We start from the raw sequence: 27,196 nt of genomic DNA, 5'->3' as shown, positions 1-27,196 counted from the left end.
ACTTCACTCCCAGCTGGACCATTCCTGGGGGTTTTGAAGTCTGAACCTCAGCCTGTTGTAAGGATATGAATTTTCCCCCTGTGTGGAGAGAAGTGTTGCAAACCCACAGCCAGAGAAATTAAAACTAAAACTTCATTTGTTTTTGCAGAACAGAATCACTTTAATGAGAAAAAAGTGTTCACAGAAAAGCATTTCAGAATATGAAGAATATCAGATCACAGGCAACTCCTTCCATGGTTGTTCTTCTCCAGTTGGACAGTGAAGTTGCATTTCAAGAGAATATAAATTGTTGTTTTATCCCACACATTACACACACACAGAGATGGAAAAAAAAGCCCAGAAGATGGCAAGTAGAAGGTGAATGAATCAAGGAGGAGTTGTGCCCTTCCAGCTCCACCGGAGTGGGGTGGCCGTGGTCACAACATCTCCTTTGGGGCCAGGATTGTATCTCTCAGTTGTGAGTTTCCTTACTCTGGGATATTGCCTCAGGGTTTAGCAGGACCCCCAGTAGCCGCGGCCGTAGCGGCCGTACCAGGAGGAGTAGGGGCTGCAATAGCCAGAGCCAAAGGCTCTGCCAGAGCCATACAGGCCCCGGTAACCCCCACAGCCCCACAGACCCCCATAGCTCAGGGAGGAACCCCCATAGCCCCACAGACCCCCATAGCCCAGGGATCCATAGCCCCCATATCCATAGAGACCACCATAACTCCCAGAGCCATAGCCCCCATAGCCCCACAGGCCCCCATAGCCCAGGGAGGACCCAGAGGCTCCAAGGACGGGCACTCCAGCAGATCCCACCACGGAATCCTGCGGGAAGGAGCTGAGGATGGGGCCGGGGAAGGTGACCACCACAGCGGGAGGCTGGATGACGGTGGTGGAGTCGGGGCACTGGCGCACGCACGGCTCGTTCCCGCTGTCAGCGATGGGCTGGGGCCGGAGGACGCCGCAGGCAGAGGAGGGGTACAGGTCGTAGCAGGACATTTTGCAGGGATTGGAGGTCAACACAGGCTAAAAAAGAAGACAATGACTTTAAAATTCAGCAATTTACATTAAAATAACAAGTAGAGTATTCAGAGTATTCCTCACTTTGTTATCTCAGTGCTCTCCTTTTCCAAAAAGTGTCTTTTCCAAAATTCTCTAAAAGGCGCTCACACATGAGAGCAAGTGGGAAATGTTCTGAAAATCTTATCCCTCATAACACCCTGAAAAGAACTCCAACTTATTTCTCCACATTAAATTGAAAACTGGGAAGCGAAAGCAGCAAGAGCAAAGTGACTTTGTCCAAGGTCATTGGATGAGTCATTAGGAAAACACAGATTTGGGTTTAGCAGGTTTACGTGAGATGGAGCTTATATAGAACTTAATTACAGTAGCTTCATCTTCCCACTCATCCCAATTTTGCTGAGAGTCAAGGGAACAACAGATTATAGGATTGTGAGAGCCTGGGTTTCCCAGAAAGGCATTTGACAAAACAATAAAGAACAAATCTCTAACGATGTTCGATAAATCCTTAACAGAGTTTTGAGGAGGAGCTTGAAAGCAAGAAGGTGAAGGAGAGCCTGAAGATTTGAGGTGGCAGGACACAAATGACTTTATCACGTGTGAATGGCTGCAGGGATGACAACCTCATCAAACCTTGAACCTTTTATGCAAATGTTGGGATGGGTTAAATGTATCAAAAATGAGGATCAGAGAATCAGACTTCTTCAAGTTGGAAGCGGCTCCTAAGAATCAAGTCCAACTCCCTGCTTTTTTTGCAGGATTACTTAGAACTAAACCAGAGAACCTTGGAATTACCTGGGGTTGGAAGAGATCCTAAAGATCATCCAGTCCCACCCCCTACCATGGGTGGGGACACCTTCCACTACACCAGATTACTCCAAGCCCTGTCCAACCTGGACACTTCCAGGGATGTGGAATCCATGGAATTACCTGTTCCAAGGCCTCTCCAGCCTCACAGAGAACAATTCCTTCCCAATATCCAACCAAAATTTCCCCTCTGTCACTCTGACCTCATTCCCTGTGTCCTGTCCCTGCAGGACAGGGGAACTTTTCCTGAGGAAAAGTCCCTCTCCAGCTTCCCTGGAACCCCTGCAGATCCTGGAAGGTGCTGTGAGGTCTCCACACAGCCATCTCTCCTCCAGGCTGAACATTCCCAGCTCTCCCAGCCTGTCTCCAGAGGGGAGGTGCTTCAGTCACCTCAGTTGTCTCAGAGCATTGTCCAGTTGCTCCAAGGCCTGGTGTTCCTGACAGCAAGAACTCCACAGGGCTCCACAGACCAAAAAGTTGTATCTGCCACCCCAGAGACAGAAAGATCCTTGATCTTTCCCAAGTCCATGCAGATACACCCAACAGAAAGGATGGTGAACATCAACTCAAGTTGAAACCAACAATGAAAAATACACAGAGAGCAACCAAGAAGATTCAGACTTACCCAAGTCTCCAAGAAGTCAAGGGAAGTGTTTGGAGGAGAGAGGAGACAGAGGACCTTTTATATCAGCTGGAGGTACCAGATCAGCATCTCTTGCCCGCCCCAATTTCAAACTCATGCAACCATCAGGATGATGAAATTGTTGGGTTTATTATTGGGGTTTATGAGGCCTTTCAAATTTGTTTGTAATAATGATCTAAACATCACTTGAGATCATAGAGAATTCTTTCATCTTGTGACAACTTGGGAGGAAAGTAACACCCAGCATTATTCCTGTCACTTCCTTGGAATCACATCAGGAATTGCCAAGCCAGCTCCTCTCGGTATTAACTGAACACCTGGAGAGGGCTCATGGGTTTATTGGAATGACAAAGTGCAACGTCATGAGCGGGATATTTGTCTAAGTGCCTGTAATTCCCAGTACAACTGGCCAGGATGGAAGTTAAAGACTGTCAGTGGCATACACAGGAAGTCTGGGGGAGGTTTCTCCTTGTTTGGCTTCCCCACCTGCAGCTGGAAGTCACAGCACCCTTGGGAGGGGGTGATGTTGCCAGTGGGATTTGACAAGGGCTGTAAATGGGGACAATTCCATTCAGAATGAGAGAATCATGGAATGTCCTCAGTTTAAAGGGATCCACAAGGATCATCAAAGTCCGACTCCTGGCCTGCATGGGAAAGCTCCAGGAATCCCACCATGGGCCAGGGAGCATTGTCCAAACTCTTCTTGACCGCTGGCAGGCCCAGAAGAGCAGTAGCAACTCAAGGGACCTCCAACATGTGCTTCAATGTCTTATGTGGACGCTGGAATTTTATCTTGAGCAGGAAGAACAGTGAAATCCTTAATTTTGGCCAAGTCCACAGAATTCCATGGAGGAGACAGAGGGCAACCTTTGTCTTCCTGAGGGTTGTCTTGGTTTTGGAGATAAACAAGGAATGAATTCACAAAGTTAACTAAAGCCACAAAGGAATTGGAGGTCCTGAAGAGACTTTTCCCAGGTGTTGATGGTGCGATGTTGTCCAGACAAAGATGGTACCTGAGAACACTGAACAGGCCTGAGGAAACGTGGGATATGTTAGGAAAAATGGATCCTCTGGTGCAAAAGTCGAAATGTGACAGAATTGCTTTGAATGATTGCCTCGGATTCTTAGGAATTCATGGGCTCCTGTGATACACAAGTCATAAATCCCAAATAGGGCTGAGCTGGAAGTTTCTGGGATAAGGGATCAGGAATTTGTAATGTGGGACACAAAGGCTCCTTCTTGCCTCGTTTATGGATGGACCATTTTAATATGCAGACTCCACACCAGAAATTATCCCTAAATGCTGAGGTGGGGTTCTCAGCCTTTGCAGGGTGGGGGGTTTTGAACAATAATCTTTTCAAGCTTCCAGGGAACAAGTCCATGCAAATCCTGTAGATGATCCAGTAGATTAAAGGCATGGAGCTGGATTTAGGTGCCTCACAATTATTCAAACACCTCAGTCAAGATATTTGTGTCCTTGGTATCATCAGTTCAAGGCCAAATACTGGGGGTGTTTGCACTTTCGGGTTTTTTCACAATGAAAAAGAATTAGAAATAAAAAATTCTGTATAAAACCTGGAATTTCATGAGCTGTATTTTATTCTAAACACTTCCAGGGATGGGACAACCACAGGGTCTGCTCCCAGGGAACAAGGGACAGGAAAACAGGGAATGGCCTCGAGCTGTACCAGGGGAGGGTCAGGTTGGACATGAGGAGGAATTTCCTCCTGGAAAGGGTGGTCAGACCTTGGAAGGGGCTGCCCAGGGATGTATGGAGCCGCTACCCTTGGAGGTGTCCGAGGAATTCCTGGACATCGGTGGGCCAGGTGAGGATTGGGCACAGCTTGGACTCGATGGTCTTGGAGGGCTTTTCCAACCCAAATAATTCCAAGATTCTGTAGCAGAAACCATTTAAGCACCACAGGATGCTTTCCATGCCTTCCTTCGGGTTCCATATTGTTCGCGTATTAAGCAGCTGAGACTGATGATGATAAAGATAAAAATTATGACCCCAAAGTTGCTCTAAATCATTTCATCTCCAGGTATTTTTTGAAATGGAAAAAAAAGCTCTGCACATCAGGTGACCCCAAGTGAGCAGATGGGTTTTGCCATTAACGATGGAGAAGCTCTGGAAGAGCGTTGGGATAATTCCTGCTGTAACGCCAGGGCTGTGAATGGAATGATAAGAGGAATGAAGATGACTTGTCCCCCGTGGAGATGAAAGAGGGTTCTGTGATGAAATGCACTTATCACATTTCACGAGACTTCGGACCAGCAAACAAACAAAGAGTCAGCAGAACTTTGAGGACCTACGTGTCGCATTCATTTGGGGTTTGCCCCAATTATGCACCTCCCCAAATTGCACCTTAGATGATCCCCGGGATCTTGGGAATGGTATAAAAGCTCTCCCAGCCCAGGGCTCTTCACTTCACCTTCCTTGCTTCAAGCACCTCGGTGAGAAAGGTAAGCACCATTCTATGGGATCTCTTCTCTAAAATTCCAGTCTCTTCTCTGCTGGTTTTAATTAAGGTTGGAATCAGCCATAAGGATTCTAAGATTCTTAATATTTGGATTATTTTGCCATGGTTTTATTTTTACTTGGTGTTGGACATTCATGAGTTTGAAATGATAAAACCATTGTTTCTGGTGAGTAGAAATTAGAAAAATTACCAAAGCAGCTTCCAAAACCTTGCAGAAGGTTTGTTCTGTCCATGGAACTTTTTTATGGGTTACATCATGAAAGTTCTTTATATTTGTCTATCAAGAAGTGGTAGAAGCTTAATTGGATGATATCTTTGCATGGTTTGGCAGTGGGGTAGAACGAAGGAGTGCTTTTTGATGGAAACGAAGTACAAGAAATTAGGAATGAGACCCCAGGAGAGATGACAGCTCAGAGTGCAAGTGATTTACAAAAACACTGGCGAGAAGGAATGATCGGAGAGATAACAATTATTTCCATCCACATGTCCAAATGTCAAACCTTTTAACCATTGAATTTCTCTTTTGTTCACTCCTCAGTGCCTGTTGACCTCCAATCCCTGCAAAATGTCCTGCTACGACCTGTACCCCTCCTCTGCCTGCGGCGTCCTCCGGCCCCAGCCCATCGCTGACAGCGGGAACGAGCCGTGCGTGCGCCAGTGCCCCGACTCCACCACCGTCATCCAGCCTCCCGCCGTGGTGGTCACCTTCCCCGGCCCCATCCTCAGCTCCTTCCCGCAGGATTCCGTGGTGGGATCTGCTGGAGCACCTGTCCTTGGAGCCTCTGGGTCCTCCCTGGGCTACGGGGGCCTGTGGGGCTATGGGGGTTATGGCTCTGGGAGTTATGGTGGTCTCTATGGATATGGGGGCTATGGATCTCTGGGCTATGGGGGTCTGTGGGGCTATGGGGGTTCCTCCCTGGGCTATGGGGGTCTGTGGGGCTGTGGGGGTTACCGGGGCCTGTATGGCTCTGGCAGAGCCTATGGCTCTGGCTATTGCAGCCCCTACTCCTCCTGGTACGGCCGCTACAGCCGTGGCTACTGGGGGTCCTGCTAAACCCTGCGGAAAACCCTCTGGGTGATGTAGAAGTGCAAAGCAAAACACAGATTCTTCTTGCCTTTAAATTCTTCCCGGATACCTCCATGGGTTTAATTCCTTTTTATCTCCTACTTTATCACCCCTTTGACAGACTGAAGTGTCTTTCAAGCTCTGCCGTCTTCCATTTACAATCTTGATGTTACAATGTTGTTTGTGTTCTTTTCATTCTCATTAAAACTCTGTTGCATCACTGGAAATCCTTGTGTCGGGCTTTTGTGTTCTCACCCACCCCACGTTTGCCAGCCTCGCTGGGTGAAGCTCCCTGCTCTGCATGAAGCTGCAAAACATTGAGCAAACCCTGCCCAGAGGGGGAAAGTCTCCATGGAGAGCCTTCCATGGGGCTGTTTTACCACTCAATTACAATGTGGTCACATCGTGGTGGCAAAAGATGAGCAGGAGTTTCCTCTACATGTTGAGCTCGGTGTGCAGAAGGAACTTCTTTAAATCCTCAGCAAGGACCTCATGAGTGGTCATGGAATCATAGAATTGGGTTGGAAGAACCTTGAAGATCATCAAGACCATGGGCAGGGCAGGGACACCTTCCACCATCCCAGGTTGCTCCAACCTGGCCTTGGGCAATTCCAGGGATGGGGCAGCCGTGGAATCACCCATGCCAGGGCGTCTCCACCCTCAAAGGGAGGAATTTCATCTCAATATTCCATCTAAACCTCCCTTCTTTCAGTTTTAATCCCTTCCCCCTTCTCCTGTTGCTCCAGACTTGGAAAAAGTCTCTCCCCATGTTCCTTGTGGCCCCCTCAGGTCCAGGAAGGCCACATTTAGGCCACCCCAGGACCTTCTCCAGGCTGAAAAATCCCAATTCCTTCAGCCTTTCACTTCGCACCCCCTACATCTGGGACATCTTTGGTTCTGTTTGTTATTTATATATTAAATAGAAATAGAAGTTGGGGCCATATTTTATAAGTAGCCTAAAACCCAAGAAAAGCACTGCACCATATACGTCATTATCTTTTTATGTTATCAGCAAAGCACAAAACCACCTCCTGATTCAGGCTGATCCTTATCTCACAAGGAGTTTTCCTTATCTAGTTCAGCGGCCAAAAGATCTCAGGGTACGTATTTTCCTACAGCAAAAGGAATTGTTTAACATCACCATGTTTAGAGAACTTCTGACCAGAAACTGAAGGAAAAACGTGAATTAAAAAAGGCAAAAGCTGCTGCAGTGCCCAGCTCCCCTCTCTGTAACGGAACAGCAAATTTCTTAGTGTTTTGATTACCTAAAAAAGCAGTGAAAAATCAGGTTTTTATTTGGTTTTCTTTCATTGTCTCTGGAAAACGGAATGACTCCCAGCAAAACCCAGAGCTTTCCCAGTGGTATCCAAGTAACAGCCAGAGGGGATGTTCTACCTCCTGCCAGGACCTGAAAAATCAGTCAGAAAATTGTCTACCTCCTGCCAGGACCTGAAAAATCTGCTAGAAAATTTGTGGTGGTAAAGAGATCAGTAAGAAAAGATCAGATTACAAAAGGAGCCCTTAAGCAGGGTTTAAGCCAGGCTCTAACGGAGATCCCAATGTGCTTCCGGAGGGAAGGGACAAAGGATCTGGGTGATGACACGGGATGGTGGCTGAGCCACCACCCTCGGGTCAGGGCAATCCTTGAATTGGTCATCAGGAAACGTGACTGAGTATGGCTGTCACCCAGCAAAGCCTTCTGTGGGACAAGGGGAAAAGCTTGGAAATGTCACGGAAATGGGAAAATCCGGTGTCCAGTTCTGGGCCCCTCATGGCAAGGGGGACATTGAGGGGCTGGAGAATGTCCAGGGATGGGAACGGAGCTGGAGCAGCAGAGGAAGGGTCTGGAGCATCCTGAGGGAGCTGGGGGAATTCAGCCTGGAGAAAAGGAGGCTTCAGTGGGAATTTGGGGCTCTTCCAGGGGGGATTTGGGATTTGATTGCAGGGAACGGGGCCAGCACAAGAGGGAACAGCCTCGAGCTGTGCCAGGGGAGGCTCAGGGTGGATATTTGGGAAAATCCCTCCTGGAAAGGGCGGCCAGGCCTTGGGAAGGGCTGCCCAGGGAGGGTTGGAATGGCCATCCCTGGAGATGTCCGAGGGATCCCTGGACACTGGTCTGGGTGTCCAGGTGGGGACCAGGCACAGCTTGGACTCGATGACCTTGGAGCTCTTTTCCAACTTAAATAATTCTGGGATTCTGTGAAACTCCAGGCAGTTTCGAGGAGGGGCTTTTGATGCATCCTTTAAGCTGCCTGAGGAGCCCGAGGCTCCCATTAACGCGTTTATCACACCTGGGTCACCTCACGGTGACGAAAGAGTTTTGCTCAATATTTCTGTTTATGAGTTGATTCAAATTCTGACGCTGCACGAAATGCAAATTACAACCCAAAGATTTCTTTCATCTCAGCACTTAATTGGCCAAGATTCACGCCTGGTAACGTTCCATGAAATGCATTTGGAATGACAGCACGGATTCTGCTGCTTCATTTATTCACCTCTCATTAGCTGGCATAATGATGCTGGCTCAGGTGTTAATCATCGTTTTCATCTGCTTGAAGGTGCAAGATTTTTTTCCTTCTTCTTCACCAGTGGTAGATTAAAAAAAATTGATTAAAACCTCAGTGTCTTCCGTGTGAAATCAGCAACTTTTAAGTGAAGTTGGAATTCAAATTTGGACAAAGTCATCCTGCACCTTTCAAAGGAAATATCAATAATTTTTTAAACCATCCAGATCCATGTTTTGTCTCCCAGATGTTCGGGCTATAAAGAGAAATGAAATGTGAATTAAAACATCAGCACTGAAGGAGAAACCCAAATAAATGAAAACTTAAATGATACGAGAAGATAACACTGAAATTCTGAGGTGAGAAACCATGAGCTGGTGAAGGCAACAGGAAGAGTTCACTTGGACAAATCATTTATTTTTTTACATTTTATTTTTAATATTAATTTTAAAACTAATTCTAATTACATTTCAAAATACTGGGCTGTTAGAACGCAACCACATATTTATATTGCAATAATCACACCCCATTTCGTGGATAAACCATTAAGGAGGGTTTGGGAAGTGCTTAAAAACACACCCAAAAAATATTTGGACACCTTTTGAGGGGGGGGGAATTATTCCTGTAATCCCCTGGGGACATCTCAAAGTTTGGGGGAAAGAACCTCCCAATTTCAGTGTAACTTTGGTAGAAATGTGTTTATTTAACAACTCATCCATGGCAAATGAGGGGTTTGGCTCTGTTCGTCACCCAGAATTTGGGAATATGGGAATAAGGGTGGGACACCTCATCAAACATTCCCTGTTTACGAGCTGGGCCTTTCGGCTGAGCTGGTTCTGTGTCTCCGCCGCCAATGAAAGCAAAATTGGGGTGGTTTGGGTGTGATCCCAACTCGGGCCGGGTAAACACCAGAGATAGGGTGAAGTGTCCTGCAGAAATTCCTGTCCCTCCCCACTGAGGACTGGGGAAGGCTGAGTAATTCCAGGTGGTGAAGGGAAATGTTTGATCTCAGTCCAAAAGGACTGAGGAATTTGCCCGAATCCACCTTTTTTCTTGTGTTTTGTGGAGAAGGTTGTGTGGAGATCCTTCCAGGATCTGCAGGGGCTCCAGGGAAGCTGGAGAGGGACTTTTCCTCAGGAGCTGCAGGGACAGGACACAGGGAATGGGTTCAGGCTGACAGAAGGGGAATTTCAGTTGGATATTGGGAAGGAATTGCTCTCTGTGAGAGAGGTTTCCAACTCTTTTCCAACCCTTTTCCTCTTTTCCAGCCTTTTTCCTCTTTTCCAACCTCAAAGATTCTGGAATTCTGTGAAAAACACTGACATCCCTCCAGAAAAAAAGCTTTGATTTAAGCCCCGTTTTACGTACTGAAATACTGTGTTTTCTGCATCAAGGAAAATCGGGAATTTCCCAATCCTGGTGGGCAAATCCACGATTCCCACAACGACCTGAGGTTTGTGGCTGCAGGTGCAAAAAGCGTCAGGAGCATTCCTTCCACCTCTCCAAGCATTCCATTGCAAAATGTGGGAGCAGAAGTGACGAGAGTCGAGACCTGGAGCCCTTAAACCCAAACCTGTCCACGGCAGCAGGTTCTGACTCCGATTAAAATCATTAGGGGAAGGTAATGAAGGAAGTGCCCAATAAATGGGAGTTTAATTCCCTCTGGGTGGGATGATCCTGGCGGGAAGCTGCTCCATCAGGCTCCAAGATGAAAGGAAGCCGGGAACTGGAATGTGCCCATTGTGCTGGGCAGAGATTTAGGGTGGTTTTGCAAACTGCAAGCGAGAAGAGTTTCGTCACTTTGGGGAGTGATTTGGGCTCATTGGAGGTGGAGACTCCCGAGCTCGGCGTGGTTCAGCCCCGGGGCATCCCAGGATTTGTATAAAAGCAGCAGCTCGATGGAGCTTTTCCATCCTTCTCCTGCTTTCCTCTTCTCCATCAGGTAAGTCTGATGCCTCTTCATTCCTTCCCCAGCTCCAGAATGCCTTCGCTTTTTGATTTTTTTTATTCCGGTTCACAACTATTACATTAATTTTCAGGACTTTATTTTACCTTTACTCTTCTTTTTATTCTTTAAATTTTCATTCTTGTCGTATCCTGGCAAGTGTTTTACTGCAAGGCTTTAGGACCCAAACCCAGGGTTTGAGACATCTTTTATTTAGGAAGGATTTATTTCCCTGTAATTTGTATTTGGCCATTCTTGGATCGACAGCAGAGTGAAAATGTAGGAAGCCACAAGCTTAAAAACGTTGAATTTTCCTGCATTTCATTTCATGACTGAATTAGGGAAATTTGGCCATCCCACCTCTCCCAACACCAAGTGTGCTTCTGTCCCATCCCAATTTTTCACCTGGGGATGTTTTCCCCCATTCCCCAACTCCCCCAAAGCTCCACCTGCCCTTTCCCCGTTTTCAGCAGCTCCTTCTTTGTATTCCAGGACCGCCTCCACCCCTGCCAGAAAATGTCCTGCTACGACCTGTGCCCCACCACCAGCGGCATCGCCTGCCCCCAGCCCGTGGCCAACAGCTGCAACGAGCCGTGTGTCCGGCAGTGTCCGGACTCCACCGCCCTCATCCAGCCGCCCCCTGTGGTGGTCACCTTCCCCGGCCCCATCCTCAGCTCCTTCCCGCAGCAAGCCGTGGTGGGCTCCTCCGGAGCACCGGCCTTTGGTGGCTCCCTGGGCTATGGGGGTCTCTACGGCACCGGGGCTTTCCTGGGATACGGCGCTCGCTCTGGATATGGGATCTCGGCGCTGGGCAGCGGCTCCTGCAGCCCCTGCGGCCCTTCCTCATCCCGCCGCTTCAGCCGCCTCTTCCGCGGCTCCTGTGGGCCCTGCTAAGGGCACAGGAGCCTCCAGGGAATCCCAGGAACGCCCAAATCCACGGCCACGAGGGTGAGGGGTCGGAGTTCCCGCAGCCCCTTTGCATTCCCCATCTTTCTCCTACTTCTTGTTCGGCATCTCCTCGTTGTTTGCTCTCACTGCCTGTTCCGGCATTCCCGGTTTATTGGACCAGCGTGGGACAGCCCATTCCCTATGGATATCACCCACAATGACCAATATCCTCAGCACCAGCTGCACAACAGCTGGAGGACCCGGCTGAGGACGTCTCGGAGCAGGACTTTGGCTGGACTTTGCCCGAAATTGTCCGGGAATGGATTTTCCGTGTTCTGTGATCTCTGGCTTTGGAAAGGGGCATTTCTCGCTCATTAAAACTTTGTTGCATCCCACAGCAGCCTCCTGGTTTCCTTTTTCCCCCCTTTTTTCCCTTCACCCACAGCCTGGCCTGGGTGATCTCCCCACAGGCAGGTCCAGGCTGCTCCCTGAGGAGGACCACGGCCTGATTTTCCAAGGTGTCCCAAATGTTTCCGTAACGAAACCCCTCGGTAGCAGTTTTCCATTCTTTGAAGGTTTAAAAAAAAAAAAAAATTAAAATAACAGAATTCCGGAGTCATTGAGGTTGGAAAAGGCCATTGAGTGCAACTTTTGACCTCCTGCATGGGCAAAATTGATGGGACATAGGGAATTTAACAGGTAGAATTATTCTGTTATTTTATTTAACAAGGAATTCCGGAATTAAGGAATGGTTTGGATTGGGAAGGACATCCAAAGGTCATCCAGTCCCACCCCTCTGCCACGGGCTGTTCTCTCACTAGATCAGATCGCTCAAAGCCCCTTGAACACTGCAAAAATTAAAGATTCCAGACATTCCTATTAAATTATTTGGGGTTTAAGTAAAAAAAGAGGGAATGAGATAAAAAAGAAACTTTTCTTTGGAATGTCTGATGGAGAATTTCATTCAAAACACCTGAAAAATCAAAGCGCAGCTCCTCCAATCGCAAAACCGAGAAAAAACAAATCCTCCCTTTGCCAATCCCACCAGAATCTGGCCCTGGAAGAAAGGTGGAATCCATCCCTGGGCCTTTGTGCCTGCAGGGAATTTGCCAGCCTGGAGCACCCAAAACCCATTAAATAAAGTATTGAAATCAAACACGAGTGGATTAATTGGCACCAGGATCTGCCCCGAGCTGGGTTTTGCAATGCCTTTAATGAGTCAGCTGCTGTTTGCATCTCAATTAACAGCACTGCCCTCGTGCTGGGACCTGAATACAGGGTAAGACAAGAGTGCAGTGACCTCTGGGGTTCAGGAGGAGAGTTTTACTCCTCCTGAGAGTTTCTTCCCGCTCCTGGGAATTCCCTGTGTGGCTGGCAGACGGATCAGGAGTCTCAGCTGAAGGTGCAAACTCCCAATGGAATTTTTCTGTCCCGTTCTTCTTCAAATTCTGCCCAAGAACTGCAGGAAATGTCACAGTCAGACACATTCCCCTGTTGAAGTGGCCAGAAAATGGTGATTTTTGTATCAAATCGGCTCCGTAATCAGGAGTCAAAGGAACAGAGGCTGCTCTAGAGGAGAGAAGGGCAGCAGAAGATGGAAAAAAGGAGAAGGAAAACCCCCAAACTTTGAGCCACTTCCTGATCTTTTTCCTGTCTTTCTTTCTTTTTCGTCCAAGCCCAGGGAGAATTAAGGAATTAAAGGGTAAAGAATTGTCCTTTGGGGTTCCATAGAACCAGAAAATGGTTTGGGTTGGAAGAGACCTTAAAGATCTTTCATTTATGGGCAGCGACTCCTTCCACTATCCCAGGTCGCTCCAGCCTGGCCTTGGACACTTCCAGGGATGGGGCAGCCAGAAATTTCCCAGAAAAGCTGTGCCAGGGCATCCCCACCCTCCCAGGGAAGAGTGGGTTGCTCTGCAGGGAGCACTTAACAACTCTCATTTCATTTCATTTCATTTCATTTCATTTCATTTCATTTCATTTCATTTCATTCAGGCAGATAAATGGGAAAGTTCAAGGAACTCACAGAATTCCAGCAAAAGTTTTGCCTTTCGGTTAAAAATTCCTGTGGGAATTTCCAAGGGAAGTTTTCCAAGGGAAGTTTTTTCCCCACAGATCATTCCAGGCTATTTTTAAACAATGAAAAAACAAACATAAAATGGCCGTGTGGGGATGGAATTAAATTGCAGCCTGGGGCAGGGATTGAGACACCAAAATCCGAGTCACCCGTGTTTAACTTTCTTTGGGAACAGGGAACAACCACGCCTGTCCTGAGGCAAGATCCAAATGGAAGGGTTGCAAAACGTCTTTATCCCTCATGGAATGACTTTGTGTCACCGAACTTCCTCCTGCCCAAGGGACCTGGGCACCTTCCAGGTGTGGAAAGGCAGCAAACACTGCTATGCTCATCCAGAATGGGGGGAAACCCCCAAAATTAGGGATAAAAACCACAGGAAAACTCTGGGGTTTGATGCACAATGGTTTAATGAGAAAGGAAGAAGCAAAATATCACAGCGGGGATGGAAAACACCGGGGGAAATCTTGCCGGGGCAAGGAAAGAATTGCTCCAGGGCCATGCATTCCACAGGGGTGACTCCTGGATTTTCACTGCGTAGGAAGGTGACACAACCTCATCCCACTTTCTGCCGGCCAGGAATCACAGATAGGATGATTCTGAGGTTGTTATTAGCAGGAGCCACTGGAAAAAAGAGTCAGAAAAATGAAAGGAATTTACATAAAAGTGTGGGACTGAGGATGCTCCAGGAAATTGCTGGGATTTGTGGACGCTCCTCTTCCTCCGTGGTGGCTGTTTGCTCCTTCCTCCTCGTTCCTCGGGTATTTAACAGGGTCTGCAGCTCCCAAACCCGTATCCAGAGGATCCATAGGAAGAGTAGGACCTCCCGTAGCTGTAGGATCCGTAGGAGCCCCTGGATCCCAGGAAGCCCCCGGAGCCGGAGGGTGCAGAGGATCCCACAACGCTCTCCTGGGGGCAGGAGCTGAGGATGGGGCCTGGGAAGGTCATGACCACGGGTGGGGGGTAGATGACAGCCCTGGAGTCCCCGCAGGAGGTGACACAGGGCTGGTTCCAGGTGCTGGCCACGGGCTGGGGGCAGGAGATCCCGCAGGGAGCCAGGCAGCGGGAGCTGGAGCTCTGTCTGTAGGAAAACATCTTCGGGAATGGGGATAGCTCTGGAATATTCGAGCCGGAGGCAGCAGGAAGGTCAGAGACCAGCTGGATGGAGATCGGGCTAGGAAGAGAAAGAACAGACAGCAAAAAGGTCACAAAGAGGCTCAAAATTTGGGGTTTTCCATTTCTCATGTCCTTGTCTCCCATTTCTCCTGACTCCTAATTATGGAGTCAAGCTGACACAAAAAAACCCCATAATTAACAGTAAAATAATTCTGTATTTGGCCTCACGTTATTTCTGTTGTTCCCGTTTGTCCTTCCCCCCATTCCTTTTGGAATCTGACTTAATGGGACTCTGGGTTTATTTTATAAAAAACTGGAGGGAAGAACAGAAATCCCTGTTTTATTTACTGACACCCTGTGCTGGTTCTGCACCTCCTGGAATCAGGACAGCTCCAAGAGGGAAGTCAGGAAAAGCCCAAAATTCCCCCTGAATCCCCCTTTTCTCCAGGCTGAGCCCCCCCCCAGCTCCCTCTGGATTCTCCAGACCCTTTTCCTGCTGCTCCAGCCCCATTCCCATCTCTGGCCCTGCTCCAGCCCCTCCATGTCCCTCTTTCCATGCTTGTCCAGCACTGAACACAGCCCTGGACATTCCCTTCCCCATTCCCAGCACAATCCCTGCCCTGGCCCTGCTGGCCCCACGGTTCTGGATCTGAACAAAGCTCAGTTCAGATGCTGACAGTTCCAGAAACAATTCCAGGTTTGGACTTACCCCTGTGGAGCACAGAGCGGGCTGGGAGGATCGGATGGAGCAGCCCAGAGCTGAGCGGGTTTTTATACCTTTCCTTGGGCAATCAGCTGGAGCTGAAACATGTACGGCTGATGAATGATCCAACAAAAATTCCCTCCGCCTGTCACTGCCCCAGATAAAGTCATTATTTTGCTCAGCAATTATTGTTGTTGTCATTACATCCACGGCATTACTCAGGCAGAGTAACGATTTTTTTTTTGAACATTTATTATTGCTTTTCCCTACTTCTGGGATTGCCTCACAGAGCAGGGATTGCTCAGAGCTCGATCCATAAACATGAGGTGCTGACATAGCTCAGCTCCCACCCCACTTTTGCCAAGGAAAGGGGGAATTGTGCAATTTCTCCCATGACTGACCCACAGCAACTCCCGTGACTCTGATATGAGGCACGTTCGTCCATAGGCACCTTCCTGCTAAATTTGGGAATGGGAAGAGCTCATTCCCATCCTCCTGGCCAAGGAACACACGCAATTCCTGCTTGAAATGTCCAGGTGGAGTAACCTGGGAGCTGGGGAGTTTTGCAGGAGAAATCCATGTCCACTTTTTAGGGAATCCATGGGATCGGCGCTGAGCTCGGGGCTGCTGAGTGAGGAGGATTCACAGACTGGGGTGAGCCAGGTCAGGGAGGGGACCCATGCATCACCCCCGGAAAACCTTGGAATGTTCAGGTGCAGCTCCAGCTGATGCAAAGGTTTGGCTGCAACTTCAGCAGATTTATTCCTCGGATTCCTCCCTCTCCAGTCATTCACTGGGTAAATTTCCTGCTGTTTCTCCACATTTTCCATACCCAGCATTATTCCCAAAGCCTTATTCAGCCTCAAGAAATGAGCTTTTCCCCTCCAAAATCCCTCCTCTTTATGGAATTATAATTTGAGCAATTGGTTTTGAGTGCACCTGGGATTTCTGTCCTAAAATGCCCATTTTATTCCAGTTTTTCTGTTGGTAACTGTTAGGGTAGGAAGCCTGAGGAAGCCTTTCCTGGGGTTTCCTCAAGTGTTGTTTCCCAAACCTTGAAATTTACAGTTCAGAGGATTCACCCAAACCAAAAACAGGATTAGAAAAAACAGGGAAGGGAGAATTTGTGGGGCCACAACCCCCAGGAGCTGCTCCTGCCCCGACCACACCTGGTTTCACTTCGCCTGGCACCAAACGGTGACAGAGGCGCCACATCCCAGCAGGTGAATCACAGAACCCTTGGAAATCATCCCTGTCCCAACCTCCCCATCCTCCTGAAAGGGCAAAAGGAGAAGCCCGGCAGGACCAATCCAAATAAACCCCAAAATTCTTTGTTTCAGCTCGTTTGATTCTTCCCCTCTGCTCTGCTCTGGTGAGATCCCACCGGGAATTCTGTGCCTGGTTCAGGTGTCCCCAAGCCACGAAGCTGCTCAGTGGATTGGAGCCCCTTCCTGATGGATCCAGGCTGGGAATGTTGGGAATGTTCAGCCTGTGGAGACCTCAGAGCCTCTCCCAGGATCTGCAGGGGCTCCGGGGAAGCTGGAGAGGGACTTTTCCTGAAGAACTGCAGGGACAGGACACAGGGAATGGGTGACGGAGGACAAATTTCAGTTGGATATTGGGAAAGAATTGTTCCCTGTGAGGGCCTGGCCCAGGATATTCCATGGATTCCCCATCCCTGGAAATGTCCAAGGCCAGGTTGGAGCCACCCGGCCCACGGAAGCTGTCCCTGCTTGTGAAGCAATTCCACAAATAAATTAATTCCCCAACATTTTTGCCGTCTTGGCAAAATCAGCAAAAAAAAAAAAAACGCTGCAGGAAGTGAAACTGCTTCCAAAAAATTCAAGGAAGAAACTGGAGGGTGTTGGGGGAAACTGACAATTGTCCCGAGGCGGATAAAACAATCGGAGCCCGGGGAGGGTTGGGAAACACCAGGGATGTCTCAACCCCCGCGGGCAATCCTGGGATGGGATAAAAGGCTCCTGGCTCCCAATTCCTCACATTCCAGCTCCGAATTCCTCGGATCACAGCTCCTCGGGCTTCTCCTCTTCGAGATCTGAGTGAGTCTAGGGGACACTTCAGGGGTGGCTGGGGTGGGAATGGCTCCGTGGGGGAGATCGGGAGGAGCTGCCTGGGAGGGATGGAGGGAGGGAAAGGGAGAGGGAGAAGGGAGAGAGAGAGAAAAACCTGAGGTTTTGGAGAGGGAGCTACTTAGGAGGGAGGGAGGGAGAGAGAGAGGGACTGGGAGAAGGGAAAAAAGAAAAATCTGAGATTTTGGAGAGCAGCTGCATGGGAGGGACGGATGGAGGGAAAAGGAGAGAGGGACTAGGAGAAGAGAGAGAGAGAAAAATCTTCTGAGTTTTTGAAGAGTTTTGGGAGGGAGGGAGGGAGGGAAGGAAGGAAGGAGGAAGGGAGGGAGGAGGAGAGGACAGGGGGAAAGGAAAGAAAAAACATCTGAGCTTTGCAGCGCAGCCCCTCCCGGCACATCCCACCCAGTTTTCCAACCCTCTCTCCTTCCTTCCTTCCCTCCCTCCCTCCCTCCCCGTTCCGCAGCAGTTCCACCCTCTCCTCCCAGGATGTCCTTCTCCAGCCAGCTCAGCTCCCGCTGCTCCGCGCCCTGCGAGGTGTCCTGTCCTCAGCCCCTGGCCAGCGCCTGGAGCCAGCCCTGCGTCACCTCCTGCGGGGACTCGCGGGCCGTGGTCTACCCTCCACCCGTGGTCATCACCTTCCCGGGGCCCATCCTCAGCTCCTGCCCCCAGGAGAGCGTCGTGGGATCCGCATTCCCATCGGGAGTGGAGCGCCCCATGGGCCTGCAGGGATCCCTGGTCTACGGGGGCTTCTTGTCCTCCTCCTCCAGGAATGTCTGGAGCCAGCGCTCCGGGGGCTGCGGGCCCTGCTGAATCGGGAAGAAGGGATGGATGGCGGGAGGAACCTGGGGGGAACGGCAGCAGGAGATGTAGCAGCAGCTGAGCAGGGAAACACGGCTCCAGGGGGCTGGGGGGAAGCCTGGGAGATGATCAGAATCCATGGGGAATGCTCAGAATCCCTGGGAGCTGCTCAGCATCCATGGGAGCTGCTCAGCATCCTTGGAAACCCCTCAGCATCCTTGGAAACCCCTCAGCATCCCTGGAAGCTCCTCAACACCCTTGGGAGCTGCTCAGAACCCCAGGAAGCCCCTCAGCACCCCTGGGAGCTGCTCACAATCCCTGGGAAATGCTCGGAATCCCAGGAAGCTCCTCAGCACCCCCAGGAGCTGCCCTTTCCTCTCAGCTTTGCTGTTTTCAATGTCAGTTTTCTCCAAATTTGCCTTTTCCCTCCTCAAACCCCGAATTGTTTGGTCACAACCTACGTGCTCCTCATTGTCTGAGCAGCGAATTCCTGGGAATTTGTCTGTGGATGGGTTTAATTGTTTGGGACCATGTATTTTATCCCTTTGTGGGTTTTTCCTTGGATACCTCCATGTCTGACAGGACGAGCTGTGCCCTCCCCCTGGGATTTGTCTGGGCCCTTTGAAACGTGACCCAAGCTGGAAGAATGTGATGGAAATTAATTGGTTTAATTAATTAAATATTTAGATTATTAATTTGGATTGAGTGCACCTTGCGCTTTTCCGCTTCCATCCCAATAAACTCCTGTGTTTGCATCCAAATCTCTTGGATTTCTTCTCTTTTTCTTGGGATAATGAAACCTCTGCTAACCCATGGAACCAAACTGTCCCCTTACCCTGGAGATCTGGGGGTGAGGGTTTGGGTCTTCCAGTGAATGTTCTTATGGATTCATCCATCAGAAAATTCCCTGCATGCCCATTTCAGCTTCCCAGGGAACCGCCCAATCCATGGATAAAACAGGGGCGGTTCCACCCGGGGTCTCTCGGCACCCCAGCCCCGTCTGCTGTCCTTGGGCTATTCCCAGATTTCCCTCACGCCTCGCCAGGTCATCCCTGGAAACTTTGGGGTTCAGATTCATCAAGTTCCAGCCTCTCCGAGCCAATCCCAGCGTTTATCCCCGGCGGGAACGAGCGGCACTCCAGGAAAGCTGGAACTGTTCCAGTTTCTGTATTTTATGCGTTAGGGTTTGCTCAGAGATGGGGACAAAACCAAGAAATTCTTCAGCTCTCGAATTTCCCTGGAATCCACAAAATACAGGAGACACACAGAGAGGGGAAATTCCCTTTTCTTAAAATTTTTAAATTTTTTTTTTAATATTATCACCCTCCAATGGGATTCTCCAGGGCAAGATTCTGCGTGTTGGCATCAGAGCCTCGGACACTTCCAGGCATGGAGCAGCCCCAAATTCCCTGGAAAAGCTGTGCCAGGGCCTCCGCAAACTCTGAATTTCTTCCGTGAACTTGTATAAAGTTTATGCTGTGAAAGTATAAAGTGTGTCAAAAGTAAAGATGTGCATTAAAAGATATAAAAAGTAAATATATATATTCTATAAAGTCCAAAGTCTAAAGTGTATAAAGTTTTATTCTGTAAATGTCTGCATAAATTCCGGGACTGTGGAATTTTTAGGATTTATAGCAAGGCCTGGGAACTCCTTGTAACACCTGAATTAATGGAAGAGACAATTCCTGGAAGAACGGGGTTAAACATTTAGAAACCACCCAAATAACAGAGGAGAACTCCAAACTGTGATGCAGAAAGGATTTTATTGGGGCCGGCAATTGGGATTTATCCCACAACAGCAGCGCCAATGGGAATTACAGAGGAATTCGGGTAAATTTACACCGAGGCAGAGCCAACCGATGGGAATTGTGATCTGGGGGATCCGATCCAGAGGGAATCGCCGGCCTGGGATCGTTCCTCGGGATGAAGGAGCAGCCCCGGCCCCTCTCAGAGCGCTCCCCACTCACAGCTTGCGAATTTGCTCCTTTTTCTGCTGGATTTGCTCATCCAGGGAATCTTTGCCGGGCTTGGCAGGGTGGGAATAGCCGGGGTAGGAATTTCGGGAATAGGAGGAGGAATTGCGGGAATAGCAGGAGGAGGAGGAGGAGGAGGAATTCCAGCCACCAACGGCGACTCCGGGCTCGCAGGAGCTCTGGACACCGCCGTAGCCAAAGGAACTTCCCATTCCCGATGGGAATGCGGATCCCACGACGCTCTCCTGGGGGCAGGAGCTGAGGATGGGCCCCGGGAAGGTGATGAGCACGGGCGGAGGGCAGACCACGGCCCGCGAGTCCCCGCAGGAGGTGGCGCAGGGCTGGCTCCAGGCGCTGGCCAGGGGCTGGGCACAGGACACCTCGCAGAGCTGCTGGAAGGACATCGCGGGGGCTGGAGGTGACCCTGGGACACAGAGAGGGGACAGCGTGGGGGACAGAGCCGGGCACCCAGCCTTGGACACTTCCAGGCATGGAGCAGCCCCAAATTCACAGGAAAAGCTGCGCCAGGGCTGACCCAAACTCTGAATTTCTCCCAAAATTTGCAAAAAGTTTCCCCTGGGAAAAGGGCAAAGGGGAGCCCGCATCGATCCCATTTATCTAAAGCTGAAGTGCCCCGGGTAAAGCTGTTTTAAATTAAATTAATGTCAGGATTAATGCGTTTTACCCTTTTTTATTTCCTATAGTTCTGTTTCCAAAACTTGAAACATCTCCCACCACTCCTTAGGGATTTTTTTGAGGTAAATTGAACAATATTCGAGCTCAGATCCTCCCCGCTCCCCCAAAACCTGACTTACGTGGTCGCACAGCAGGAGATGAGATAAGAATGGCAGGTAAATGATTTAAAGTCTCGCTGAAGGAGCTTTTATACAACTCCTCACTTCGCCCCGAGGGAAGGGAACGATTCCTGTCCTCCTTTGTCCCCATTGTCCCTCAAATACCTTTTTCTTTTTTGCTTCTGTCACTCAATCAAGGTAATTGTGGCCATTGTTTCTCCCAAAACTCCACCTTGAGTGGTATTAAATCCCGGAGATTTTGGGATGTCAAACAGGGAGGGCGATTCCCACCTTTGGCACAATCCCCGGGACAGAGGGACCTGAAGATTTATTTTGCTATGAATTTTCATAGCAATTTTTCCAAATTTTATTAAAATCCTGCAGTTTCACATCTTCCCGTGGATTGGCCTCTCCATCTCCTGTTTTTGTTTCTCACAGGGCCCCAAAGGTCCCTGACTCAGAGTTGGGGCAGGAGATGAAAGAGCGAGGCCTTGGTGTGCCCAGGGCTCCTCCCTGGATCTCCTTTTCCACTGAATCAACAGCTGGGGCTGGGATTTCACCTCAGATTTTAATAACCCCGGTGAAGAAACTGGCACGAAAAATTACCCAATTCCTGTGGGGTGTTGGACAAATGAGGGGTTAGGTGCAAGGCGGAGGAGAAACAAGGGTTTGATGTTGTCTCAAGATAAGAAAACACCAAGATGGAGAAGGGAGGATTGGGGGATTAAAATGAAATTGTTTTGGCAGCAGCTGGAGCAGGTGCGAGCACAAAGGAAATGCGATTTCCAGGGAAGGAGTTAAACAGAAATCCAGGGATCATTCCCAGCGTCTGAGGAGAAGGAAGGTTTTGGGATGAGGATGAAGGAAAAAAAAAAAAACAATGATTCAGGAATTTGGAGATGTTTTTGACAGAGATCGTTGCTTCCCTTGGCTTCCCCCATGGTCATCCTGACTCAGGACCCCGCGCCCTGTCCAGACTTCCCCCTGGAAGGTGCTGAGCCCGCAGAAAATCCCGCTTTATTAAGCATTAATTTGTCATAATCATCCTTTCCCAGCAGGTAAAAACTGCTCTTTCCAGGCCCTCGACTCCCACGCAAGACGGGGAATCACGGGAGGCTCCGCTGATGATTTTTTTGTTCTGGTGGAGATGATTAAAGAGAGGCCCAGAGGATTTACAAAACATCCCGTGGCAATGCAGGGAGCCTCTGGGAGGAGATGTCGGGCACGGCTGGGACTTGTCAGCGCGATTAATTGTAATTAGAACTCCATCATCTCCTGGAAATGGGGCTGGCGCTCGGATACCGCAGAAACAGAGAGCTCAGGGAGCATGAAACGAAACCGGACGGGTTTGGGTTGGGTGAAAGGGAGGATTCTCCTCCCCAGGAGTGCCCAGGGTCGGATGTCCCCACCCCAAGGGCAACGAGGGCATCAAAAAACCTCTCCCCAAATTCCCGGCCAAGGTCATTTCCCAGCTGGAAATTCATCCCAGCCCGCTGTGCCTCAATCTTTAACTTCCCCCGGTCTAGACTTGATTTTATTTCTATTCTCCGTGGCGTAATCACCCTGATGAATTCAGCAGCGAGGCCGGGGCAACGTCTGTGTTTATAATAAAGGAAATAAAACATTCCCATCCCACTGGGAAAACCCTCAGGAATGCCGATTCCAGCTCCTGGCGGGGCAGGGATGCGGCTCCTGCTGCAGGAGGGAATCGCCACGGGCGATCTAAATCAGCTCCCCAGTCACCCGCAGCTGTGCAAGCAATTATTTTGATTTTTAATTAGTTCAAAATCATCAAGTTCCGGCTTGGAAGGACCCCAGAACTGACCCCGCTCTCCACTCTGTGCTCCTTAGGAGCTGGATGGGATTTTCCAGCTGTAAATGGATTTAATTCAAACCCCTGTGATGTTTCAGTACAAAAGAGTTGTTTAAAATGTTACATTTGGGGGTTTTCTGCTCTGAAGCTGGGAAAAGTGGAAGAAGGAAGTGAATTCCTGGGATGAGGAAGAAGAAGCGAAGGGTGAATCCTCTTTTGAGCCGAAAGCTCGCTGCCCTGGCGGTGATGCCATCCCAATAAACAAGAATTGCCCAACGTGCCAGGATTCCTCCGCCCCTGGGGTGACAAATCCTGGGAAGTTTTGGGAAGGGCCGCGTGCCCCAAGCGTGGCTCAGACCCCGTGGAAGGGTATAAAAGTCCTGGGAAAACGGAACCCTTCACTCTCCTGCGCTTCTCCTTGGTGCTGACCTGAGTAAGTCTGGCTTAGAAGTCGTTTTAATGAGATTGATTAACACCATGAGTTGGAAGGGAGCTGAAAGTTTGGGTTTTATGCGATTATAGAATGGTTGTTTAATGTGTTTATTTGAGCACTAAACAGATCTTTTTATTTGAAGAATATTCATTAAAAGAAAAATATTCTCTAATTTCTTCCATCCCGGCAGGGTTTGGGGTGGTTGGGATTTGGCAGGGATGGATTTAAGGAATCATGGATTGGTTTGGGTTGGAAGGGACCTTAAAGCTCATCCCATTCCAGTGGGCAGGGACATCCTCCCCTATCCCAGATGGCTGAGTTTGGAATCAATATTTAATTGCCAGGTTAATTGTTAATTTTCACCTGATCTTAACAAGATCTTGTTGATTTTTAAGAGTTTAGTCTTCATTATTTCTTCATAGGAGCTGCAAAAAACATTTTCTGTTTAGCTACAGAGGAGTAAATTTTGGAATATGAATGTTGGAAATAGGAATGTTGGAAATATGAATGTTGGAAATATGAAATTTGGAAATATGAATAATGAAAATATTAATATTGCAAATATTAATTTTAATAGGAATATTAGAAATATGACATTTTAAATATGAATATTGGAAATATGACATTTTAAAGATGAATTTGGAAATATGAATATTTGAAATGTGGATATTGAAAAGATCAATAGTGTAAATATTAATTTTTAATAGGAATAGTGGAAATATGAAAATTTAAATACAAATTTTGGAAATATGGATATTTGAAAATATGAATATTGGAAATATCAATATTGGAAATATTAATTTTTAGAGAGGAATATTTGAAATATGAAAATGTAAATATGAATTTTGGCAATATTAACATTGGAAATATGAATATTGAAAAGACAAATATTAGAAATAGGAATTTTTGAAATATTAAAATATGAATAGTGGAAATATGATTTAAAATATGAATATTGGAGATAGCAATTTTTGAAATACGAATTTTTGAAATACGGATTTTTGAAATATGAATTTTGGAAATACGACTTTTTGAAATATGAACATTGGAAATACGAATGTTGAAAATAGGAATTTTTGAATAAATGAGGGCTCCCCTCTGCCCTCCCCGGCTCTGTCCCCCACGCTGTCCCCTCTCTGTGTCCCAGGGTCACCTCCAGCCCCCGCGATGTCCTTCCAGCAGCTCTGCGAGGTGTCCTGTGCCCAGCCCCTGGCCAGCGCCTGGAGCCAGCCCTGCGTCACCTCCTGCGGGGACTCGCGGGCCCTGGTCTGCCCTCCACCCGTGGTCATCACCTTCCCGGGGCCCATCCTCAGCTCCTGCCCCCAGGAGAGCGTCGTGGGATCCGCATTCCCATCGGGAATGGGAAGTTCCTTTGGCTCCTGCGAGCCCGGAGCCTCTTTTGGTGGCCAGAATTCCTCGTCCTGCTATTCCCGCTATTCCTACCCCTGCTATTCCCGGTACTCCCGGTATTACCGTGGGAGCTGCTGAGCCCTGCGGGGATTCCCTGGGAATGCAGACCCAGGGAAACCCAGACCCAGGAAAATCCAGATCCACGAGGGAGCAGAGGCTGTGAGAGGAGCAGGATCCCGGTGGGCAGCAGCAGATCCTGGGAATGTGGATCCCAGAGCAGGCGCTGCTCCCATGAAATCCTGGTCCTGTTTCAATTAAAGCTGATGTTGCACTGCAACGATTTTTTGCTTTTGTTTTTCTGGTTTCCTTCTCTCCTGAAATTTCTGGAAATTCCGGGCCAAGGATGCTCAGATGGGGCCTGATTTGAGCCCCAGGCTCGTGGGGGTGTGAAACCACAGCAAAGGAAAACTCCTGGGGGCTGCTGGGGCGTTGTCCCTTCATCCACAGCATGGGGATGTTCCTAAAATTTTCTGGAAGGATTCCAGGTGAAAAGGGTGGGAGAAGGAGGCTCAGGGGGGAATTTGGGGCTCTTCCAGGGGGGATTTGGGATCTGATCCCAGGGAACGGGGCCAACACGAGAGGGAACGGCTTCGAGCTGTGCCAGGGGAGGCTCAGGGTGGATATTTGGGAAAATCCCTCCTGGAAAGGGCGGCCAGGCCTTGGGAGGGGCTGCCCAGGGAGGGTTGGAGTGGCCATCCCTGGAGGTGTCCGAGGGATCCCTGGAGGTGTCCGAGGGATCCCTGGAGGTGTCCGAGGGATCCCTGGAGGTGACACTTGGGGCTCTGGGCTGGGTGAAACGATGTTGGTCCATCAAAGTTTGGGGTTCTTTTCCATTCTAAAGGATTCTGGAATTAAATAACTGCACTGAACGGTGGGATCAGGGATTCTCTCCATCCCGTCAGCATCTCAGGAAGAGGAAGGAGTTGACCTCAGTGTCTTTACGACATTTTAAAAGTGTTCTTTTCTCCCTCGAGGCGCCTGCTCATTCCAAAGGAATGGATTTCCAGTCTATCCCAGAAAACTCTTGGCTCCAGCCTCTGCACCAGCAGGGTGTGTGTACACAGCCCGATTTTCTCCGGATATCGAGAGAATTTTATTGTTTCTGACACTGAAGGGCCAAAATTCCCCCTTTACAAAGTTACCCAGAACTTGTGGCTGGAAGGAAACCGCCACCAGTGATTCAGGGAATTAAACTGAGTATCTGGGAGGGAAATGAGGGAGCTCAGGAGGATGAGAGGTGGAATAAACCCCAGGCCAGGGTGGTGCAATAAATGGTTTTTAATGGGCATGAGAAGCAGAGCCAAGACTCACAACAACAGACAATTAACACAAACACCTCAGGACCTTTAATACCCCAAATTCCTACAAGAATTCCTGCTTTCCTTAGCGCCGCCCCACAATTCAAGCCCCACATCCCTGGAACTGAATCCCCGGGAAGTTTTCACCAGGGGCCACAACTCCCTCGGCTGCAGGAGCTGTACCGGCGGTGCAGGAAAGGGCCGCAATTCCCCCTTCCCAGCCGGGACCACCCGCAACTGGAGGATCGGCTGGAATTCCAGGCACCCCCGCAGCCACTGGAGGAGCCTCCGAAGAGGATGGAGCCCCTCAAGCCGACAGCATTCCCATAACCCCGGTACCCCAAAGAACCCCCGGAGCTGAAGGAGCGGCCGAGGGCGAGGGGGCTGCAGCTTCCCACGACGCTTTCCTGGGGGCAGGAGCTGAAGACCGGCCCTGGGAAGGTCAGGACGACGGGCGGGGGGTAAATGACGGCCTTGGAGTCGTGGCAGGAGGTCACGCAGAGCTCGCTGCAGGAGTTGGTCAGGGGCTGCGGACAGGAGCCCTCCCAGGCCGAGGGCAGGCACACGTCCCCGCAGTGAGACATGGCTCTGCAAAGCCCGCGAGAGGGTTTAGGTCAGGTCCGAGCCTAAAACACAGCGGGGGAAATCAGAACGTCCATCACCTTCAAATTGGGGCGCAGCTCAGGGCAAAGAGTTGCAAAAGAACCATCCTAAAATTCAAAGTGCGCCCGTTTAAGTCCAGGAGAGAGTTTAAACCCGCCCTGTGCTCAGTGCAAAGCCTTGGAGGGCTCTAAATCTCAGTTTACCCCCTCCCCCCCCAAATTCACCATTTTCAAAGCCCTCAGTGGAGCGTTTGTAGCAGCCAAGAGCTCAACAGCAAAGCTACACACTAAACTAAGAGATAAAACCAGAGTTTCTACAATTAAATAAAAGATAACAGCAAAGCTTTACACTAAAATAAGAAATAAAAACAGTTTTACACTGAAATAAAAGATAACAGCAAAGCTTTACACTAAAATAAGAGATAAAAACAGTTTTACACTGAAATAAATGATAGCAAAGCTTTACACTAAAGTAAGAGATAAAAACAGAGTTTTACACTGAAATAAAAGATGATAGCAAAGCTTTACACTAAAATAAGAGATAAAAACAGATTTTTACATTAAAATAAAAGCTCTAAGGGTTCAAAGAATGAGCCCGGGCTCACCTGATTCCAGCGGAGAGGGAAAGTTGGGAGAAGCGGATAAACAGCCCTGAGCTGGGAGCGCTTTTATCCCGTTCCTGCAGCGCCCCGAGGCTCCGGGCCCGATTTGTCGCTGATTTTTATCTCATTTAGTTGCAAATCGGGGTTATCGGCTC

At 49.1% G+C, this 27,196-nt stretch overlaps 8 protein-coding genes across 8 annotated transcripts; 4 read left to right on the top strand and 4 right to left on the bottom strand.

Annotated features, from left to right (window-relative positions):
- Positions 1–492: 492 nt before the first annotated feature.
- Positions 493–981, bottom strand: LOC138098438 (scale keratin-like). The gene has a single exon (XM_068995005.1). It carries the CDS (start codon positions 979–981, stop codon positions 493–495), a length of 489 nt encoding a protein of 162 aa, XP_068851106.1.
- A 4,516-nt stretch (positions 982–5,497) lies between these two features.
- On the top strand, positions 5,498–5,986 carry LOC138098437 (scale keratin-like). The gene has a single exon (XM_068995004.1). The coding sequence runs from the start codon at positions 5,498–5,500 to the stop codon at positions 5,984–5,986; it is 489 nt and encodes a 162-aa protein (XP_068851105.1).
- A 4,977-nt stretch (positions 5,987–10,963) lies between these two features.
- Positions 10,964–11,341, top strand: LOC138098439 (scale keratin-like). The gene has a single exon (XM_068995006.1). It carries the CDS (start codon positions 10,964–10,966, stop codon positions 11,339–11,341), a length of 378 nt encoding a protein of 125 aa, XP_068851107.1.
- A 2,833-nt stretch (positions 11,342–14,174) lies between these two features.
- On the bottom strand, positions 14,175–14,504 carry LOC138098450 (scale keratin-like). Its single transcript, XM_068995017.1, has one exon. The coding sequence runs from the start codon at positions 14,502–14,504 to the stop codon at positions 14,175–14,177; it is 330 nt and encodes a 109-aa protein (XP_068851118.1).
- Positions 14,505–17,804: 3,300 nt separating this feature from the next.
- LOC138098472 (feather keratin 4-like) lies at positions 17,805–18,128 on the top strand. The gene has a single exon (XM_068995040.1). It carries the CDS (start codon positions 17,805–17,807, stop codon positions 18,126–18,128), a length of 324 nt encoding a protein of 107 aa, XP_068851141.1.
- Positions 18,129–20,079: 1,951 nt separating this feature from the next.
- On the bottom strand, positions 20,080–20,493 carry LOC138098471 (feather keratin 4-like). The gene has a single exon (XM_068995039.1). It carries the CDS (start codon positions 20,491–20,493, stop codon positions 20,080–20,082), a length of 414 nt encoding a protein of 137 aa, XP_068851140.1.
- A 3,803-nt stretch (positions 20,494–24,296) lies between these two features.
- Positions 24,297–24,617, top strand: LOC138098470 (feather keratin 4-like). The gene has a single exon (XM_068995038.1). The coding sequence runs from the start codon at positions 24,297–24,299 to the stop codon at positions 24,615–24,617; it is 321 nt and encodes a 106-aa protein (XP_068851139.1).
- A 1,363-nt stretch (positions 24,618–25,980) lies between these two features.
- LOC138098469 (feather keratin 4-like) lies at positions 25,981–26,421 on the bottom strand. The gene has a single exon (XM_068995037.1). It carries the CDS (start codon positions 26,419–26,421, stop codon positions 25,981–25,983), a length of 441 nt encoding a protein of 146 aa, XP_068851138.1.
- Between the last annotated feature and the right edge of the window lie 775 nt (positions 26,422–27,196).

The sequence above is a fragment of the Aphelocoma coerulescens genome, chromosome 25 (assembly GCF_041296385.1).
Source record: "Aphelocoma coerulescens isolate FSJ_1873_10779 chromosome 25, UR_Acoe_1.0, whole genome shotgun sequence".
Taxonomy (NCBI): domain Eukaryota; kingdom Metazoa; phylum Chordata; class Aves; order Passeriformes; family Corvidae; genus Aphelocoma; species Aphelocoma coerulescens.
Note: the sequence above shows the minus strand (reverse complement) of the source record. Positions and strands in the feature narration are given on the sequence as shown.

Bases quoted from the DNA above. Each gene is read 5' to 3' on its own strand.
- LOC138098438 (XM_068995005.1), bottom strand. From the start codon at position 981: ATGTCCTGCTACGACCTGTACCCCTCCTCTGCCTGCGGCGTCCTCCGG.
- LOC138098437 (XM_068995004.1), top strand. From the start codon at position 5,498: ATGTCCTGCTACGACCTGTACCCCTCCTCTGCCTGCGGCGTCCTCCGG.
- LOC138098439 (XM_068995006.1), top strand. From the start codon at position 10,964: ATGTCCTGCTACGACCTGTGCCCCACCACCAGCGGCATCGCCTGCCCC.
- LOC138098450 (XM_068995017.1), bottom strand. From the start codon at position 14,504: ATGTTTTCCTACAGACAGAGCTCCAGCTCCCGCTGCCTGGCTCCCTGC.
- LOC138098472 (XM_068995040.1), top strand. From the start codon at position 17,805: ATGTCCTTCTCCAGCCAGCTCAGCTCCCGCTGCTCCGCGCCCTGCGAG.
- LOC138098471 (XM_068995039.1), bottom strand. From the start codon at position 20,493: ATGTCCTTCCAGCAGCTCTGCGAGGTGTCCTGTGCCCAGCCCCTGGCC.
- LOC138098470 (XM_068995038.1), top strand. From the start codon at position 24,297: ATGTCCTTCCAGCAGCTCTGCGAGGTGTCCTGTGCCCAGCCCCTGGCC.
- LOC138098469 (XM_068995037.1), bottom strand. From the start codon at position 26,421: ATGTCTCACTGCGGGGACGTGTGCCTGCCCTCGGCCTGGGAGGGCTCC.